We start from the raw sequence: 21,744 nt of genomic DNA, 5'->3' as shown, positions 1-21,744 counted from the left end.
GGATGCACAAGTGCGAGATATACCAGCTAGTTGAATGGTGTCACAGCAAGAACTTTGCACACAACATGAGTAAGACCAAAGAGCTGATTATTGATTTTCAGAAAGGATAAGACAAGGGAACACAAACACAATCCTCAAAGAGAGATCAGAAGTGGAGAGAGTGAGTAATTTCAAGTTCTTGGGTGTCAACATCTCTGAGGATCTAACCTAGTCCCAACATATCAATACAGCTACAAAGAAAGCAAGGCAGTGGCTACATTTCCTTAGGAGTTTAAGGAGATTTGGTTTGTCACCTAAGACACTCGAAAACTTCTACAGATGCACAATGGAGAGCATTCTGACAGGACGCATCACCGTCTGAGACGGGGGGGGGTGCGGTGGGTTACTGCACAGGATCAAAAGAAGCTACAGGAAGTTGTAAAACTAATCAGCTCCATCATGGGTATTAACCTCCATAGTATCTAAGAAATTTTCAAGGAGTGTTACCTCAGAATGACAGCATCCATTATTAAGGACCCCCATCACCCACGACATGTCCTCATTGTTACCATCAGGAAGGAGGAACAGAAACCCAAAGGCACACAGTCAGCAATTCTGGAACAGCCTCTTCCCTCCTGCCATCTGATTTATAAATGCACATTAAACCCATGAACACTACCTCACTTTGCACTACAATTTTTAATTTGCCTTTCTTACTACCGGCTCAACCTGAAAGTTAACCTTTAGGGAATTGTGTACACGACTCCCAAGTCCCTTTGTAGCTCATTTAGAAAAAAGTCTACGTCTTTATTCCTTCTACTAAAGTGCATGACAATACGCTTCCCTACACTGTATCTCACTTACCACTTTTTTTGCCCAATCTCCTAATCTCGCGATGTCCTTCTGCAGACTCCCTGCTTCTTCAACACTACCTGCCGTTCCACCTACCTTCAGAAAAATGGCAAATCCTACAGGCTGCACCCAGCACACTCCTCGCACCATGTTTATTGTTGATATAAAGCAACACATTTCACTGTGTACTTTGATGTTTTGAAGTACATATAACAAATAAAGCTATTCTTTAAAGATCCTTAATCTTGAAAATGTTGCCTTCAGGCTCCTCCCTGATAGTAGCAATGAGAAAAGAGCATGTCCTCAATGGTGAGAGTCTTTAATGATAGAAGCCACCTTCCTGAGGTACTACCTTTGGCAGATGTCCTCATTGGGGGGTGGGGGGGAGGGTTGTTTCCCTGGTGGAGCTGGCTGAGTCTACATAGTATGTTTCAATGTACATGTGATAAATAAATCCCAATCTGAACCCTCTGCAGCTTTTATCAATCCTGTGTATTGGCACCGATGATAAATCACAAAGCTTCTCTTTAAGGCTTTCTACCTTATGGCAGAACCTTTTGTTTTCCTCTTCTAATTTGTCTCTTCCTGCAGTAAATTTCTGCTGATGTTCTAGGTCTTCCTCTTCTGATTTCTCTCACTCTATTTTAATTTTCTGTTGATGTTCTGGGTTTTCCTGTTCTGATCTTTCTTGCTCTATTGTAGATTTCTATTGACATTCCATTCAATCCTCAATTCTCAATTAAACAGCCAAAAGCTACTGGCTTCTGTAATCATTTAAGTTCACAAGAGGTACTACAGATGCTGGAAATCTAGAGCAATACACACATTTAAATTCCTTTCTGATAATTTCCCTTGAGCAATCTTCCAAAGACCTTCTCCAGCAGTTTTCCCTTCACCACCAGGGTGACTGGCATACTCACTGCATTGTGGCCATTTCCCTAATACCTATATCTGGAGGAGTCCCTCTAATTAAAACAATACAAGTCCTCCGGACTTGCAGCCTTCACCAATTTTTTCATCCCGGATTCTTAACAGCTAACCCAGTCCCAGATCCTTCTGTCTCACTTGAGCCTCCCACTGACTCAACAGATAGATTTATCTACAAGCCCATCCAAAGAAGTCAATTCTGTTGCAAGGATTACCCTAAATAAAAATGATCAGTTGGGCACATAGAGAATCTGTATTTACTGACAAGTACCTTTATTGACTCAGTTCACTAGCATGTGAATTTACACAACTGAATACCTGTGTGCCCACCCACTAGGTTTCCCTGACCCTCCATGAACAGTCAAAGTAGAGAAAAGATAATACCTGGAAAAAGCATCTTTGCTGGCCAGGCGTTCCTCATGGTGCTGATGTGATCTCAATGTCCACGATGGTTGGTATCTGGAGACTTACCAATATCTGTGCTCCCAACATCCTTTAGTCTAATTCCTTTCTTTGTCAGATCAATCTATGATGTCTCAATTTTGTCGGCTCAAGGTCATCTGACTGACCTGTGTCAAATTCTCACTAGATGTAGCCCAGGGCTACAAGCATTATTGCTTTATGGCTGCTTCCTTCAGTTTGTGCCTTGGGTAATTTCCTTTGTTTGCGCCCCCCCCCCCCCCCCACAATTCAGACTGGTTCACATGGGTCTAACCAAGTCACCCAAACACTGGGTCCAGCCGACTGGATCACAGACTGTTCCTTTTGTAAGAATGCATTTTACAAAATAAAGGGCTTCTTATCTGAAAACGGTCTCATGTTTAGCAGATTATTAGCAGAAACTCGTGGTTCACGTTCAACTACTCTGATTAAGACATCCTGGAGCAAGAATCAATTCATCAGTTCACAAATGGCGACTGCAAGGACAGTGTCAGAATATGGCCACCTCCATTCCTGTCATCACATGGCAAGAGCTCGTTGACTTTATTAACTTTGCCTCCAACTTTCACCCTGCCCTCAAGTTTACCTGGTCCATTTCCGACACCTCCCTCCCCTTTCTAGATCTTTCTGTCTCTGTCTCTGGAGACAGATTATCCACTGATGTCTACTATAAGCCTACTGACTCTCACAGCTCTCTGGACTATTCCTCTTCTCACCCTGTCTCTCACAAAAACGCCATCCCCTTCTCGCAATTCCCCCGTCTCTGCCGCATCTGCTCTCAGGATGAGGCTTTTCATTCTAGGACGAGGGAGATGTCTTCCTTTTTTAAAGAAAGGGGCTTCCCTTCCTCCACTATCAACTCTGCTCTTAAACGCATCTCCCCCATTTCACGTACATCTGCTCTCACTCCATCCTCCCGCCACCCCACTAGGAATAGGGTTCCCCTGGTCCTCACCTACCACCCCACCAGCCTCCGGGTCCAACATATTATTCTCCGTAACTTTTGCCACCTCCAACGGGATCCCACCACTAAGCACAACTTTCCCTCCTCCGCTCTCTCTGCATTCCGCAGGGATTGCTCCCTAAGTAACTCCCTTGTACATTCGTCCCCCCCATCCCTCCCCACTGATCTCCCTCCTGGCACTTATCTGTGTAAGCAGAACAAGTGCTACACATGCCCTTACACTTCCTCCCTTACCACCATTCAGGGCCCCAAACAGTCCTTCCAGGTGAGGCAACACTTCACCTGTGAGTTGGCTGGGGTGATATACTGCGTCCAGTGCTCCCGATGTGGCCTTTTATATATTGGCGCGACCCGACGCAGACTGGGAGACCGCTTTGCTGAACACCTAGGCTCTGTCCGCCAGAGAAAGCAGGATCTCCCAGTGGCCACACATTTTAATTCCACATCCCATTCCCATTCTGACATGTCTATCCACGGCCTCCTCTACTGTAAAGATGAAGCCACACTCAGGTTGGAGGAACAGCACCTTATATTCCGTCTGGGTAGCCTCCAACCTGATGGCATGAACATCGACTTCTCTGGCTTCCGCTGATGCCCCACCTCCCCCTCGTACCCCATCTGTTACTTATTTTTATACACACATTCTTTCTCTCACTCTCCTTTTTCTCCCTCTGTCCCTCTGAATATACCCCTTGTCCATCCTCTGGGTCCCCCCCCCCCTTGTCTTTCTTCCCAGACCTCCTGTCCCATGATCCTCTCATATCCCTTTTGCCAATCACCTGTCCAGCTCTTGGCTCCATCCCTCCCCCTCCTGTCTTCTCCTATCATTTTGGATCTCCCCCTCCCCCTCCAACTTTCAAATCCCTTACTCACTCTTCCTTCAGTTAGTCCTGACGAAGGGTCTCGGCCTGAAACGTCGACTGCACCTCTTCCTAGAGATGCTGCCTGGCCTGCTGCGTTCACCAGCAACTTTTATGTCTGTTGCAAGAATAAATACTTTTCGTCTGTTTCCACTGCCCTTGCCTCATTCCTGTTCACTGATTTGTACATTGTACGTTTGTAGTTTTTTTTCTGACCAACACCAGATGGTGATGCAACCAATTAGGCAGCTGTGCATGGTCATTTAGTATAAATTTGCTTGAGCCTTTGGTGACATACCAAATACCGCACAATCTGCTTAAACAACTTAGTGAGCCGAGCAGCGTTGTGGAGGGAAAGAAACCCTGCATCATTGGACTCTCATTGGAGCTTTGGTAAATGACATGGAGAAAAGAGCTACATTCTGGACAGAAACACACAAAATGCTGGAGGAACTCAGGTTACACAACACCTATGGAAATGAATAAACAGTTAATGTTTTGAGCCAAGACTCTTATTCAGGACTGAGAGGAAGGGGGAAGATGCCAGAATGAAAAGGAGTGGGGGGAGGAGGAATCTGATAGGAGAGCAGAACAGACCGTGGGAAAAAGAGAAGAAGGAGGGGCACTGGAGCAGTTGAGAAGAAGAGGCGAGAGTGGGGAATAGGAAGAGAGAAGCGGGAGGTAACAAGTCACTGGAAGGAGAAATCGAAGTTCATGCCATCCAGTTGGAGGGTACCTATATGGGATATGAGTTGCTGCTCCTACACCCTGAGAGTGGCCTCATCATGGCAAAAGAGAAAGCCATGGGCCAGCATGTTGGACATGAATGGGGATAGAAATGAAAATGGTTGGCCAGTGGGAAACTCCAATTTTGGTGGATGGAGCAGAGGTGCTGGATGAAATGGGTCTCACCAGTGTGCAGGGGGCCACATCCAGAGCATTGGATACAGTAACTGAACCTAACAGATTCACAGGTGAAGTGTTGGCTCACCTGAAAGAGCAGGGAGTAAACTGGAGACAAAGTTGATGAAATTAATGAGCTCAGCATGGGTGCATGTTTGTTGCTCTGGATTTCCAGCATCTGCAGAAAATCCTGTATTTGTGAAATGGTCAGTTGAGTTAACAACCAACACACCCAAGTGTTGCTACACATTCCAGTACCAACATAGCATGTCCACAATGTTCAGCAGAACAACACAAGCAGCAGCAACAACAAAATAAGACAACTGCAGCAAAACAAGCTCCTTTCCCTACCACCCATGTACCCTCACACACAAAAACAAGCCTCCAACTGCAGAAAAAGCTGCCACCGGTCCTCCAGTTCTTGGCCTACAACTTGCAGTCCATGGCCCAGATTCAAACACTGGGCCTCTGAACTCTGAACAATCCATCCCAGGAGCATTGGCATTTGGATTTCTACCTTTGGATTCACTGAGCTCTGGGTAGCAACCACAAAACTCTCCAATCACAGGTTTGACCTTCAGGTCTTGACTTCCAGAATCGCACAGACCTCCAACTCCAGTGACCCGGGGGTCCACCCGCATGGACCTCTAATCTGGAGCCTAGGATGGCTGGTCTGGGCTTTACTGGTCACCTCAGTGCCTACAGTCTTGATCTCTGTGATCACTGACCTTCAACCACGCACTCTGAACATCAGCTCTTGCTCTGACTTCTTGTTTACTGCTCTGACCTCTAACTCTAACTTGATGCCTAATTCTCACACCATCTACAAAACCTTCATTATGGATCTAAAAACAAGTAAATCTGAGTCAAGGCATAGACATAGACAGCAGCTCGGTGCCATCTTGTTTGATTATCACTGTCTCCTACTGCTAAGCTGATTAGAGATCCAGTTTGTTAACTTGACCCAGATCCTATGAGCCCTAATATTTTGAGATTATTTTCCTGTGATAATGATTGTTTTAAGTTTCCTTGCCCTACTCCCCCGACATTTCTTGGAATTCTTGGTACATTTTTTGGATCCTCTATGAGGAAGACAGAATAAGAATAAAATGTACGATTTCTAAAAGTATATAAAAAAAAACAAACTGAATCTGGTGAATATATCAAAACTTATAATATATAAGATATTAAACATGTGCACTATATTCCCTACTATTAATTCACTGGTTTCAGTTTGATTTTATATATACCTGTAAGTCATTTTATTCTTATATTATTTGTCAATTTATTCTTGCATTCTATTCTGTCTATCATTATCAATTTTTACATTTTACCTCTGTACATTTCCCAATCCTCAGACCGTCACTATTCTTTATAACATGATATATCTTCTCCTTTAGTCTGATAGTCTCTTCAATAGGGTAGCTACTGTTACAGAGTGCTTAACCTACTACCAACATTATGTTTTTCTCTATTATGTCTTACATCCATGAAAACCGATTCTATTTCTTTTGCTCTGGAGCCAATATCATTTCTCTGCCCTGTCCGAATGTCATTCGAATTAATCAAAGCAACTGACCTCCTTTTTGATTCTGAAATGTCCTGTAACACCGGTCACCTTGCAACCACATCTTTAATGGGGTCTATATTATTTCTGTTCCATCATTCAGCTCTCTCATTATGAGCACTCAGTTATCAATGACTCAAACTTTTAAATGTTTGTCCCCATTTTACAGTTAAGTGCAATATTGTAAACTTTGTCTTGCTGTAACACTTGGGTTTGCTATATCTCTATTGTACACCATCAATTTATCTTTTCTGTTTAACTTTCTAATTTGCCATTCAACTGAAACCCACCTCCACCAACACACACACACACGCATACAGAGTACACACACCTGTAAGCACAAATACAATTTAGTTTAATTTGCAGAATTCTGACAGAACACTGTCCCCAATGGAATTGTTATCTTTTCCCTCCCATTCCTGCTGCTAGGATCCCATGAACTTTTCCATAGATTGCTTTTTAAGCCTCTCATTTAACTCCTTAATCTACTTGACTGGTTATGATTTTGCACATGGCTCAGGTAGTAATTCACCTGAATTACGATGAAATGAATTGACTTTATTACTTACATCCTTCATATATATGAGGAGTAAAAATCTTTACATTATGTCTCCATCTAAATGTGCAATGTACAATTTATACAAAATTATAATATATAACATGTACAACAATATAGCATAGAAATACAGTTGTGCCAGCATGAATTAATCAGTCTGACGGTTGGGTGGAAGACGCTGTCCTGGAGCCTGTTGGTCCTGGCTTTTATGCTGTGGTACTGCTTCCCAGATGGCAGCAGCTGGAATAGTTTGTCGTTGGGGTGACTCAGGTCCCCAATGATCCTTCGGGCCGTTTTTACACACCTGTCTTTGTAAATGTCCTGAGTAGTGGGAAGTTCACATCTACAGATGCGCTGGGCTGTCCGCACCACTCTCTGCAGGGTCCTACAATTGAGGGAAGTATAGTTCCCATACCAGACAGTGATGCAGCCAGTCAGGATGCTCTCAATTGTGCTCTTGTAGAAAGTTCTTAGGATCTGGGGGTCCATACCAAACTTCTTCAGACGTCTAAGATGAAAGAGGCGCTGTTGTGCCTTTTTCACCACACAGCCGGTATGTACCGACCACGTGAGATCCTCGGTGATGTTTATGCCGAGGAACTTAAAGCTGTTCACCCTCTCAACCCCAGATCCAGGGGCTAGCCTATCTCCATTCCTCCTGTAGTCCACAACCAGCTCCTTTGTTTCTGCAACATTGAGGGAGAGATTGTTTTCTTGACACCACTATATCAGGATGATAACTTCTTCTCTGTAGGCTGCCTCGTTATTATTTGAGATTAGGCCAATCAGTGCAGTATCGTCAGCAAATTTAATTAGCAGATTGAAGCTGTGGGTGGTGACACACAGAAAGAGTTAAGGAGGGGGCTTAGGACACAGCCCTGAGGGGCACCTGTGTTGAGGGTCAGAGGAGAGGGAGCCTATTCCTACCACCTGCTGGTGATCTGACAGGAAGTCCAGGATCCAGCTGCACAAGGCAGGGTGAAGGCCAAGATCTCTGAGCTCCTTGTTGAGCCTGGAGGGAATTATGGTGTTAAATGCTGAACTGTAGTCCAAGAACAGCATTCTCACATAAGCATCTTGTAAGGATGGTATGTGGAGCTATAGCTATTGCGTCATCTGTCAATCGGTTGTGTTGGTAGGTGAATTGTAGGGGGTCCAGTGTGGGTGGTAACATGCTGCAGATGTAGTCCTTGACCAGCCTCTCAAAGCATTTACTTATTATTGAGGTGAGTGCGACAAGACGCCAGTTGTTCAGACATGCTACCTTGGTCTTTTTAGGTACGGGAACAATGGTGGATGTTTTGAAGCAGGAGGGTACTCTACACTGGGAGAGAGAGAGGGAGTGGCTCTGCCTATTAATATAAACTCTAGTTGTTTACATTCTCTCAGCAGCAAATCATTTTGTTCATCTCATAGTACCCTTTCATAAACATTGACAATAGGACCCTTCCTTAACCCTAACCCAACAGGACCACCTCAGGATCCATTTATTATCAAAGGTGTTACCTTTGGCCCCGGAGCAGGAGACAAAGCACACCATTTAGGACTCAAGCTCACATTAGCAAAGGTCGGCAAATGCATCCTTAAATTTACCCATACTATACATATTTTTTCTCGTCCCATTTAAATCCCCCTTGAAGTACGTGCTGAGGTCATTTTACTCATTTTTCATTGTACAGATCTGAGCTGGAAGCAATAGCTTTAGCTGGGAATGTAAAAGGACTAAAATTTCTCCAACACCACATTTACATTAACGATCTGGAAGAGGGGACCGAATGTTGTGTATCCAAGTTTGCTGATGATGTTAAATGCTAAAAAACTGCAGCATGCTGCTGTGCAGAGGGACTTGGGAGTGCTTGTGCATGAATCACAAAAGGTAGGTGTGCAGGTGCAGCAGGCTGTCAAGAAGGCGAATGGAATGTAGACCTTCATTGCTATGGGATTGAACTTAAGAGCAGGGAGGTTATGCTGCAACTGTATATGGTACTGGTGAAGCTGCACCTGGAGTATTGCGTGCAGTTCTGGTGTCCTTACTTGAGGAAGGATACCCTGGCTTTGGAGGTGGTACAGAGGAGGTTCATCAGGTTGATTCCAGAGATGAGGGGGTTAGACTATGAGGAGGGATTGTGTTGCCTGGGACTGTACTTGGTGGAATCCAGAAGAATGAGAGGAAATCTTAAAGAAACTTATAAAATTATAAAAAGGATAAGATAGAGGCAGGATAGTTGTTTCCACCGGTAGGCAAGACTAGATCTAGGGGATATAGCCTCAGGATTCCGGGGAGTAAATTTAAGATGGCGATGAGGAGGAACTGCTTTTCCCAGAGTGGTGAATCTGTGGAATTCTCCACCCAATGAAGCAGTGGAGGCTACCTCAGTAAATATATTTAAGACAAGGTTGGAAGGGGAATTAAAAGTTATGGGGAAAGGCAGGTAGGTGGAGATGAGTCCGTGGCCAGATCAGCCATGATCTTATTGAATGGATGAGCAGGCTCAACGGGCCAGATGACCTACTCCTGCTCCTATTTCTTATGTATTCTGAGTCCACATAGTTTCCCAACAATTTTCAGGCCCTGAACAACTTTACCCTACGCACCTACCTCATAGAAGAATATGTACAGGTAACTTCCACCTTCCCCAATGTATTGCGCTATTTGAAAATCAGCCGCCAACTAATCAATTATGAAAAGATTCTTGGAGCTGCAGATACTGTCATTGTGGTTGTTTGGGCTCTCTGTTCTTGACAAGCTCTCACGTAATAAGGCAAAACATATCACCTCCACAGCCAGCTCTTTCATGTTGTATTTAATTATTTTATTTAGTTTTCTGAGCTTTGAAAATTATTCAATTGACTTCAAATAGTTTTTAAACTGAGTTAATAATATTGTTTCAACGTCATTCTTTTCAAACTTTCCTAATTTTCTCCTGAATTCATTCTTATCTTATTTATTTTAATACAAGGCAATGCCCCTTTCCCCACTACACAATATTCCCACACTTATCAAATTACTGACCTTTGTACTCTGTAGAAGGTCCTCTCAGGTGACTGCTACAACAATCTCATAAAGATGCTGCTACAAAGGTTTACACCATGTGTTCCACCTTTATTGTCATTTTGGTTCTTCTGAGTTACATTTACATCATGGACACTTTGAAAAATATACAAAAAGCTTCATAAAACAAATCTGTTATTTTAGAAAAAGAATCAATGCGGAATATTTGAAGCAATGTACCTGAAAGACAAGAATTTCAGTTACAAATGAATGGCCTAAATATTGCCATTAAATAAAATGATGGTTTATGATAGATCAATCTTTGAAATAGGTACTGCACTACAAGTGGAATGAAGGTCACACAAGATATTACCACTTGTTTATTTTATAAGAATACGAATTTCTTTAAGGACACTGAAAGTATACTGTATGTTATTGTGGTTTTTTTCAGGTATTCATACCACAGACAAAATGTCAATGACTGCAAACCCTGCATCACACCCTGTATGTCAACATCATTGCAAGAAACATTTTTGCATTTTATATATGATGTAAATTTATATTTCTCACTGATTAATTTCATAAGCAAAATGTTAAATGTTAACAACAAGTAGCTCTTGGCCCTTAAAGAAGTAACTGTTTCCTTCTATCTAAACCAGCCTGTTTTTATTGTGCTAAGGAATAACTGCACAACCATATGGACTATATCTATTTCCCTTTCTGTATGGTTAGCACATGTTCAGTAGCACTGGACCAGAAAGTGGAACATCAGTCAGGCAAGGATCATACTCCTAATCGTTATTGATCACACACCAGCAGTTTATGTATGATCATTTGGTTTGACTGTGATTTATGTTTACTATCCAATATGTTCAACATATGGAATCAGTTACAAATATAAAAAGAATAATGAGATAACTGAAATATTTTATGTCAAGGAAGTATATCCATATATAAAGCACCAACATTAGAAGATGAATTAAAAGCACAGAAACTCACAGGCATATAGCACAGGAGGTCATTCAGCCAATGTGCCAATGCCAGCTCCTTGATAAAGCAATCTGATTAGCCCCATTTCCTCACTCTGACAAAACTCTGAAATTATGAGAAAATAAAAATGGTTAATCTTTCAATTCTATTTTAGAATACAATCAATGCCATGCAAATATCTTCTGAGTCAAAAAGTATGTTTCAAGCCCACCCCAGGACACCTATAAATTATCTAAACCAGGACTCTAATCCTGTATAAAGTCGTGCTGCACTGTTAGTGAGATAATTTTGATTAATATCGTTCAGATAATGCAGTGGTTAAAATGTAGAAAATCCACTTTGTCCTGGCTAATTTCCTATTTTAGCCACAACCGATTTAACATCAAATTAACTATTGAATATTTATCTTTCTCCTATTTCTATGGTGTCAACACGTGCAAAATGATTGTTGTGCTTCCCTATATAATAAAAAGTGTTTTATCTATAAAGGTAATTTTTGGCTGTAAAGCACCTAGCATCATTGTGAAATACAATGAAGTAGTATGTAAATACAAATAATTGTTTTATTTAATTAAAAATGAAAGGTCCCTGACTTGTTATATTATTGATTTCAAAATTCACAGTGTTTTTTTCTGCTTTTAGATTTAATATTTAGTCAGGGTCTCTCATTAAACAGAGCAAAGGAAACCTAATATATATGATAACAATGAAGACAAATTCAAAATCTTGCATGTTGGACCATTTATTGCAATTAAAAATAATAATTTGTCTTTTACAGTAGTGCAGCATTATTAACTAAGGACAGGAGATGTGAAGGAAAACAGCAGCTGTGACTGTACGATACAAATCCAAAGATTTACTGTAGATGTAGGTTCATCACAGGCAGAAAATAAACACATAGGCAGACCAAACAATTAGGTGGGCAAGTGGTATGTTGTTTTATTATAAAGGAAAATTGAATATAAAAGTAGGAAACACCTGCTGATACATGGCTTTAGAGAGAACACACTTGGACTGCGTGCTAGTCCAAGTCACTATATTTGTAAGAGATAACTCTTCCATGGAGTCAGTGCAGTGTAGATTCATAATTGACTCCTGGAATAAGGGAGTTGTCCTTTGGGGAGAAATTGAGGAACACTGAAAAAGAATGAGAAACTGTTTCATTGTGACCTGCAAGATTCCAAGGAAAATTGATAGGGTGGATGTTGAGAGCCATTTCCTCAGGCTCGAGTATAAAGAATCAGGGAATATTTTCTGAGAATAAGCATTCAGCAATACAAAGTTAAAAATTCCTTCTGCAGGGGCTCATGTCTTGTTAAAACTCTTGACTTCAGTTGGTTGAGAATATTCTGTTATTAGTATACTCATGATTGAAATTAATTAGTTGGGGCACTGGATCAGGTACAAGGTGAGCTATGAATTTGCCAAATGGTTGAGCAGTTGAGGGCTCACAAGGCCTTCCCTTGCTCACATTATTCATGTTTTCACCATCACCATCATGGATCAAAGGTGAAGTATTAGAAATTACGTACAAGATTGGTAGTAAATTGAATTGAAAATTGTTGTAATTCTTTCATTTTCAGCTCTTTCAATCTGAATATTTTGGTTCATGGGAAGGTACATTTTTCAACCCAGAGTTGTTATAGCACTTAATAGCTGAGTAAATTTGTCACCATCAGTCACAGTCATCTATATAATACAGTTTAAGGCAGAATGATTTTCATTCTTAGCAAAGAATATGACTACAAATGAATGTGGTTAGTGTAAAGTCAAACCTTGTACAAGAAATACAATAATATTTGTTTCAGGAATGCTTCAGATTAAATTCAAATATGTCACAAACAGCCCCAATTGAAATGAATCAGTTATTGTGTTTTGCTACGATGAGACAATGCTGCATTGCTGGATGGTCAATACTGACAAACTGCTGTATTGTCTGAGAAGCTACACTGGGAGAGCACTGCACTGTTATAGGGGTAGTACTGAAGGAATGTTGGAAGGTGCAATATTAAGGGAATGATGGAGTATTGGTATTGAAGGAATGGTTCAATGTAAGAGATGTGGTACCAAAGAAACCCAGTACTATCAGTGGGATACCACTAAAGGAGTACTGCATTTTTTTAAATGCTGCACTGAGAAAATGTTCTTGTATCAGCACTGAGGGAGATCTACACATTCAGAAACAGAGTAATGAAGCAGCACTGCACAATGGAAGGAAGAACATAAAAGTAATGAAATGCAGTTAACACGCTTTTAGACATTCCTATAACCAAAGCCACATCTGATTTCTCAGGTGGACTTGAAAGGTCCCATGCATTTCTTTAACAGCACTGAATTTCATTAATACCAGACTAACATTTAGTTTTGAACTAACACCATAAAATACAAAAGCACATGTGATAAAAACACCTATCTATCTCCTTGTTGATTTGGGAGTTTGCTGTTTATCAACTTCCTGAATTGCAACCATGATTACACTTCAGAAGTACGTAATTGGCAGTGAAGCTGTCTAGGGTATCATGAGGTGATGAGAAGGCACTAATTCATCGTTTCTTTGATTCCTCTTGAGCAATAGTTAAACACAAACATAGCCTCCAAAACACACATTGCCATCATAATAATTCAAATAGCGCCAAGAATGTTTTACTTACTGAACAGGCAGCAAGAGCACAGCAACACACTCACAAAATACTGGAGGTCAGGCAGCATCTATGGAAATGAATAAACAGTCGTGTTTCGGGCTGCAAAGGAAGTGGGGGGGGGGACATACTACAATAAAAACGGTGGGAGGAAGGGAAGGAGGACCAGCTAGAAGGTGATAGGTGAAGCTAGGTAGGTGGGTAAGATAAAGGGCTGGAGAGGAAGGAAACTGACAGGAGAGGAGAGTGGACCATGAGAGAACGAAAGGAGGGGCATCAGGGGAAAGTGATAGGCAGGTGAGCAGAAGAGGTAAGAAGCTAGGGTGGGGTGGGGAATAGGACAAGAGATAAGAGGCCATGGTAAAGGTTGAAGGGGGAAGGAACAAAAAAATTACTGAAAGGAAAAATCAATGTTCATGCCATCAGGTTAGAGGGTACGCAGAGAATATAAGGAGTTGCTCTTCCACTGTGAGAGTGGCCTGATCGAGACAAAAGATCAACATAGACCAACATGTCAGAATGGGAATGGGGTTAGGAATTAAAATGTTTGGCCACTGGGAAATACTGCTTTTGGAGTAGTGGTGCTTGACAAAATGGTCCTCCAATTTACGTTGGGTCTCACCAATGTAGAGAAGGCCACATCAGGAGTTCCAGATACAATAGACAACCCCAACAGACCAGCAGGCAAAGTATTGCCTCCGCTGGAAGGACTATTTGGGGCCCTGAATGGAGGTAAGGGTGGGGGTGAATGGGCAGGTGTAGCATTTCTGTTCTTTGCAGGGATATGTAACAGGAAGGAGATTAGTGGGGAGAGATGAATGGACAAGGGAATCTCTAAGGGAGAGGCATAATTTACATATTACTATTTAACTATTTATGGTTTTATTACTATCTAATTATTTATGGTGCAACTGTAACAAAAACCAATTTCCCCCGGGATCAATAAAGTACGACTATGACTATGAGTGGAGAAGGATCTGTTAGATGCAGAGGCTCACAGGATGAGCAAGGATGTCTGAGAAATGAGGGAGATATGGGTAAGGGCAACATGAAATGTGGAGGAAGGGAAACCAGGTTCTTTGAAGGGGGAGAATATCTCTGATGTCCTTAAAAAAGCCTCATCCTTGGAACAGTAAGAGCACAGCAGTGGCTTTATCTTATTTTAGTCATAACACTAAATTGTACTGACATGGTGCAGCCCTTTATTTTGGCCTCTACTGCTACAACAATAATGATCACTTTTGTGTTTAGAGCAGGCTCCATATGCAGGTGAGATGATAATACTGCTGGCTGAAATCTTTATTCTACTCCATGGATTATCTTTTTTACATATGCTTCCAGTGATGTGGTGAAACAGCCCAGCTCAGTTAAACACACCCATTAAAACAATTTTATTCAGCTTTACCATGCTCTTCCTCTAAAGCTCATTCCTACTTAGATCCATAAGTCACAAATGAAAGCACCAGTTCTGAGCTGAAATAATATCCACTTTCCTGCAATATCCTTCACTCTCCAGAAAAATCAAATCAGGGAACTGGAGATAGTCAAATCATTCCTGACCCCTAATTTCCAAAATCTTGCACTATTTTACAATAGCAGTAGTTTACAAAAAAACTACAATTTATGTTTTGATGGTGTGCAGATTAATGGAACATAGCCTACATACACAGTGAGGCATTAGCTCAACTCAAAAGAATTATATCACAGTTTGTCGATATACAGGATCACATCAAAATTTGAAACCTCAATCCCAAAAACTGTTTTCCCTGAACACTATTCTGTTTCCAATTGTTCATACAAATGCTCTCCTGGCCCATTACAATTGCTTGCACTGGGGATAATACCTTTCATTATGTACTATAAGTTAAAATGAGATCATCTATCTCTTCCTCTCTCTGCAGATGCTGGCTGACTTACTGAATATTTTGTCCATTTTCTGATATTACTTCAAATTTTCAGCATCTATTTTTCAGTGTTTTTGTTTTACCAGGTAAGATTTCAGACCCTGTAACTCCCTACGGCAGTCATACTATCATTTTCAGCTCATCTTCTGCCTTCTCCTACATTTGTTTGTTTGCGCATGTACAAAACCTGCTCTAAGCCTCCCAGATGCAGGTATCTCGAATAATTTCCAATAAATGTCTGCAGAGGCAACAATTGGCCAGCATCATTTTCTTCTTTTTTTACACTCAATAATTTACACAAATTCTATATTGCACTTTTCCTCATTTTGTTTCTTTTTGGCAAAAAAATTATAAAGGTAAAAACAGTAAGTAAGTAATCCTTCTTGGATACAATAATATGAAATTGAAATTGACAATGAATCTTGCTTAAAACTAGTTGAGTTCTACACATATGTATAAGCTACGTATGTTTTACTACAATGGAAAAGTTATGACAATTATACTAAATTTCCTTCTGAACTTAGACAGTGGTGAAACTTCAAGATTGGAAGAACCCAGAAAGTTCGAACATAATAAATGGACAAATTTGATTTTATTGCTTCCATGCATTCAGAATCCAAATCCAAAATCTTGTGACATCTAAAAACGAACTGATTACAAAATGCAGGGGAGGACCAGTTTTAATTTATAGCCTGGGATCAGTGTCACAAGAAAAGCAGATTCTTCCAACCCTGAGGCAACTTTCAAAATAAAACTGTAAAAGTCTTTATGCTTGTACTTAACCAGACTTTTGCTCTGAAGAAATGAAACCTTCAGTGAGATCAGTGAGCTGGAAGTATCTGGCCATTAAGGTAATACTGTTCAGACACATTTCTAATATGTTTGCAATTCACCTAACACAGCTCTGTAAACTTTAATTGCGCCAGTACTTGTATATTATAAACATAAAATATCAACAGTGATTTCAAGGTGCATACTACATTATTAGAAATGTTTTATTCCTGATAGGCAGCCAATAATTGAAAGTGGAGACCTGTGATATTTAAAAGTTTCTGTGATATATGAATATGCTACTCTGAAAGGGATCCTTTTCTGTTCCACGGAATGGGTTGTGTATCATCTTGTTGATACACCCATTTGTGCACCATTATTATACTTTTACATCACTGGTAGCAAAGCAAGCATTACTGTACTGGTGGCAGCAAGCTTTACAGAGCACTGTCCTGCAGACGAGGAAGCATATACCCCTCCAGCCCATTATATTTTCCAAAAGTCCTGGCCTGATTTCTTGCCCACATACAGTTCAAAGATAGAGTTGAAAGAGCTACAATTGAAATGATGGTCCATTGTAACTGGTACCTTTTGTTTCAACTCAAAGGTCACATAAATTCAGTTTTCAACACATTAAGATGCAGATTGTGCATCATACCATTGATTGAGGCAGTGGGATCAAATGAATCCCTTGATAAGTATAAAAAGTCTAAGAGTACATGAAACAGAAATCAGGAGGGCAAAAAGAGGGCATGAGGTGGATCTGGCAAGCATGGTCAAGGAATATTCCAAGAGATTCCACAGGTATATCAAGAGTAAAAGGATGGCTCAAGAGTGATTAAGACTCTTTAAAGATCAGCATGGCCATCATCTGTGTGTGGAGCCACAGGAAATGGGAGAGCTTTTAATTATATTTATCACCATCTTTTACTGAGGAGATTATTGAAGCTGAGGAACTCAGTTGCAGACGTAGAAGACATTGCTGAAGCTGCCTCTGAGGTATATTGTTGACAGCTTTAATAAGCTGTTACAGCAAAGACATTAAGTTGGAAAGAGTGCAAGGAAGCTTTACAAGAATGTTGCTTAGACTCGAGGAGTTATAGAGAGAGATTGGACCAGCTAGGACGTTATTCCTTGAGTGTAGGACACTGAGGACTGATGTTACAGGGGTGTATAAAATCAAGAAGGGCATAAGTAGAGATGAATGCATACAGTTATTTACCCAGCGAAAGGAAATCAAAAACTAGAGGCTAGAGGTTTAAAGTTAGAGGGGAGAGATTTAAAAGGAACCTGAGGGATAACTTCTTCACATGAAAACAAGCTGCCAGAAGAAGAGATTGAGACAAGTACAATTACTGTACAATATTTAAAAGACACTTTGACCAGTATATACATAGAGAAAGCTTAGAAGGATATGGGCCTAAAAGCAGGCAAATGGGACTAACTTAAATGTGGATCTTGGTCAGCATAGACAGGTAAGGCATATTACTCTATGATTCTATGATCTGAAGCTTTTAGACCATGGTCGTTCATGAATAAATGTGAGGTGACGTGTTATTATCCAAAAAAGGTCTGCAATTGTATTCTATTTTAATAACATGAGAAAACCTGTGATATGGTGTTTAGCACAATGTGATATACATCACATCACACAGTTTCCCTCCAGTCATTCATGAATCAGACCAGATACTTACATCGAGACTAACAGTATGACATAAAATACAAAAGACTTAGGGTCCATGGAGAAATTATGTAAAACATCTAGCATAAAAACATTACAATTTTATAAATAAATACATAAACTGTGGATTAAGTCCCACTTCTCCTGTTTTTATGGTTTTTCTGTGTTCTACTTTGTACCCATTGCTGCTTCTGCAACATGTTCAAAAACAATATTAAATAAATATTTTTGATGCAGATTTAGTTAAAAATAAAGTTTTTAGGAAGAATATAATGGGCAGCTTGAACTTGCAATGCCTGGGACTCTGTTGAAAGTTTCCAGTTAATAGTAGGAATATATGTAATCCATAATCTGCATTTTGGATCACTACAAATGTAATTTTACTGCTGGTAGTCTAGAGACCTTTCTTGTTACATAGATAATGAAAAGTTCTAAGATTCTAACTGGAATCAGTAAAGAGACCAGGGAAGTTTAGTGACTAAAAAAAACTTAAAACAGTTTTCAATGTTTACTCATTGCATATCTCCAGACAAAAAAAATTATTTATCTGATCTGATATTATGAACAATAGTGTCAGAAAGCTTGGTGACCACCGAACAAGTCCTGATTTTGATGACTTTTCCCCCACGTATACAAATCCCAATTGCCTGCATTCAGACCATATTCTTCTATGCCTTACCGTTAAGTGTCTGTCTAAATGCTTCTTAAATGTAATGATTGTATCTGATTCCACCACCTCCTCTGACAGTGTGTTCCACATATCAACATGTCAGATCCCCATTTAAACTTTTCACCTAAAACCAAAATGCCCTCTTGTTTTTTTGATATGTCTACAATGAGAAAAAGAATCTATCTAATTCTATATATATTTTTTGTAGATCTACATGCATCAGGTACCCTCAACCTCCTTTGCTTCAGGGAAAGCCAAGCCCAGCCTCTCTGATCTCACTGTAACTCAAGTCTTCCAATCCAAAGGGATAATGATTTTGATTAGCATCCACTTCCTCCAGACTGTGGTGGGGCTGGAGAGTGCTAAATGCCACCTCGTCATATCTAGAAAAGGAAAACCTTAACAGAGTAGTTGTTTAATATTTGGAACGAGTGCTTATTTATGAATTTGTGGCATGCTAAAGGCACCAGTGAAAAAAATAATCTGGAATAAATCCTGACTATTCTGTTATAAGTAAATAATAAAACAAAGGACAGCAATCATAATTAACTTAAAATTCTTACTCATCTCAAAGGTCCGGCTTTTGAGTAGATCTGTTGCACGTAGGAAATGCAACATGCCTTTTCCAGCTGTAAACAATCAAATCCACTTTGAAACTTCAGCACTATGAAGCCACCATGTGCAAACACACTGCATGATTCCAGTTGTCTGCAGGTAGCTTTCCACAAACTTAATATTTACGTTACAGTCTTACTGGTATACACTAGCTCAGCAATCCAGCAGTTGAAATATAGCAATATTTATTCCATGGCAGGTGTGTAGGACTGCCTGATAGTTCCATTAGACAACGCACATTGCATCTATAAATTAGAAATATTATATATAAAACAAATATTAGTACTTCTTTTCTAAATAATTTGAAGGCACCCATCCTTTTTGACAACGTCCACTGTCTATTATTTGACAGTACCACCAGCCATTGGGATTGCGTTCCAACACCTCCACACAACTACCTTCTTGGAAACCCATGGTTTCTTCATCTCCCTGATAGTCAGCAATTGCAACATACAACTCTCTCCAGTTGTTCTGCATGAACTGTGGTTTTTCCTGGATGCACACTGGCTTTGGTCTCACAGTAGATACAGGAATTCCATTTTTATGGGAAATCCTTCCTGTGGCATCTGGGTCGATAACTCCACATTTTTCTGGAGGTTTACCCTTTGTTTGGCTAGGAGATGGGGATGAGTGTGAAGTGTCAGATTCATCAATCTTCTTCCGTAACCGGACATTATTGAAGGATGAATTTCGGCGAATGCTGACTGCAGTAGACTTAACATTGTCTGTGCACACCATTGATTCATTCCTCCTGAGTGATCCAGCCAGGTTGGTGCTTTCTTTGCAAGATGGGGCAACAAACACAGATTGTGGCCTCACGGCTGCCTGTTTTAAACTGTTTCTCATTTTTACTGAACCATTCACACTTCCTCCTGGTTTAGTAAACCCTCCAGGAGGTTTTGCAGGGATTGGGGGTGTTGTTCTCTTTAGACCAAGGTTAATGTTGTTTAACTTCTGGACCTTGTCTATTTTCTCAGTATTGTTGAGTTGATTTTCATTCATTGATCTCTCACCTCTGGACGTTTCCAACTCAGCACCGCTCTCTGCAGGCTTGCCACTCACATGCTCTAAGAAGTAGACAGGTGCCCATCCCTCAGTGTCTCCAATTCTAATAAACCACCAACCACTATCTTGTTTTTCCAGAACCTCCACCATTATTCCTGCTGGAAAACTGATTTCATTATCCTGGACTTTCTCGTATTTATCCACTGTCTTGTATTGACACAAGGACACTGCCTCCTGCTCACAGGGCCTTGCTATGTCCAGTCCAGACTGAGCTGGTGATGCATTTGTTGAAAGATCAACTGTACTTTTAGTAAAGGAGTCTTCAGAATTTTCAGAGGATGCTAATGAGTTGGTTTCTACATCATCATTTTTTGCCCCTTTGGAGCTGTGCTTAAGTTGTCCTGTAGGCCTTAGATGACGCCTGAGGGTGCTCATATCCACATTCTGTGCTTCTGGCTTCACCAGGAAAGGCTTTGGTCTTACAGAAGGCTTTGGCTTTGTAATAGGACTGGAAATAGATCTCTGCTCTGTGCGAGAATTCATATCACATGACTCCTTTTCTTTTAGTCCAGGTTTCTGTGTAATGGTATCAACCACAGATTTGCAATAACTCTCTGTATTCTTTCCAAGATCTAGGTCTTTTTTGGTCTCAGATTTTAACTGAAGAATTTTTAGAGAATGCTTTGGTGAAATGTTTTTTGGTGAAGAGCTGGTCTCAGTTACTGACAGTGCAGAAACAACTTGACTAACGGTATCATAGATACCATCAGATGCCAAACTATTACTATTTCCTCCTTGGTTGTGATCCTTATCACCAGAAGTACACATTGGTTGGTCATCACAAGGTAAGCTTTCTGAAGATTCACCTACTTTGAAGTGAGCTTTCCTCAACGTGGAGCTTGGGCATTGTTTGATCTGTGGTTGGCTGGATTCTGCCTGGTCCTGATTTAATAAATCTTCTTTAACTAGTTCATCAGCGGCACAACTCAGATCATTCTGTGGATCATGATCAAAGAGGGCAGAAGGAATATCATACTCTGGTTCTTCAAATTTGGGTTTTTGCTGTGTGCATTCCCTCTCACTTTCTGGACTTGCTTCTTCAGAGTTTGGTTTGCTTTTGGTGGGTGGTGCTGGGGGAGGGACTTTTGGCCGCATTAATGTGCTGCTTCTTCTGGACAGGTTTGGCTTCTTTCTTTTGTCAATGTATGAAGATGGTGCCCACCCCTCCTTTTGCCCAATCTGCACATACCACCACCCACCTAAATTCTTCTCAATGACCTAAGGATTAAATATGTAAACAATTACTATAGCTCAGTCAATATGACAACCGGATAAAGATTAAGCATTAAGATGAACACAGAACTGTTTGGCATGTACATATCTTAAGAATTTTGTGGCAAATATTTGCTTAACGTGAAGTCTTTCCAA

The 21,744-nt window shown here is 40.6% G+C and overlaps 1 protein-coding gene across 8 annotated transcripts in view; it reads right to left on the bottom strand.

Moving 5' to 3' along the window:
- Positions 1 to 6,876: 6,876 nt before the first annotated feature.
- sh3pxd2aa (SH3 and PX domains 2Aa) overlaps positions 6,877 to 21,744 on the bottom strand; it is a 315,062-nt gene continuing 300,194 nt past the window's right edge. For 5 of the 8 annotated variants that reach the window (XM_072239102.1, XM_072239103.1, XM_072239105.1 and 2 more), the window contains one exon: positions 11,147 to 21,594. In XM_072239102.1, coding sequence (XP_072095203.1) covers positions 19,591 to 21,594 — 2,004 coding nt within the window. In that variant the 3' untranslated portion in view covers positions 11,147 to 19,590. The other 3 variants (XR_011882688.1, XR_011882689.1, XR_011882687.1) reach the window with 3 other exon arrangements.

Source organism: Mobula birostris, chromosome 21, assembly GCF_030028105.1.
Source record: "Mobula birostris isolate sMobBir1 chromosome 21, sMobBir1.hap1, whole genome shotgun sequence".
In the NCBI taxonomy this organism is placed as follows: Eukaryota; Metazoa; Chordata; class Chondrichthyes; order Myliobatiformes; family Myliobatidae; genus Mobula; species Mobula birostris.
Note: the sequence above shows the minus strand (reverse complement) of the source record. Positions and strands in the feature narration are given on the sequence as shown.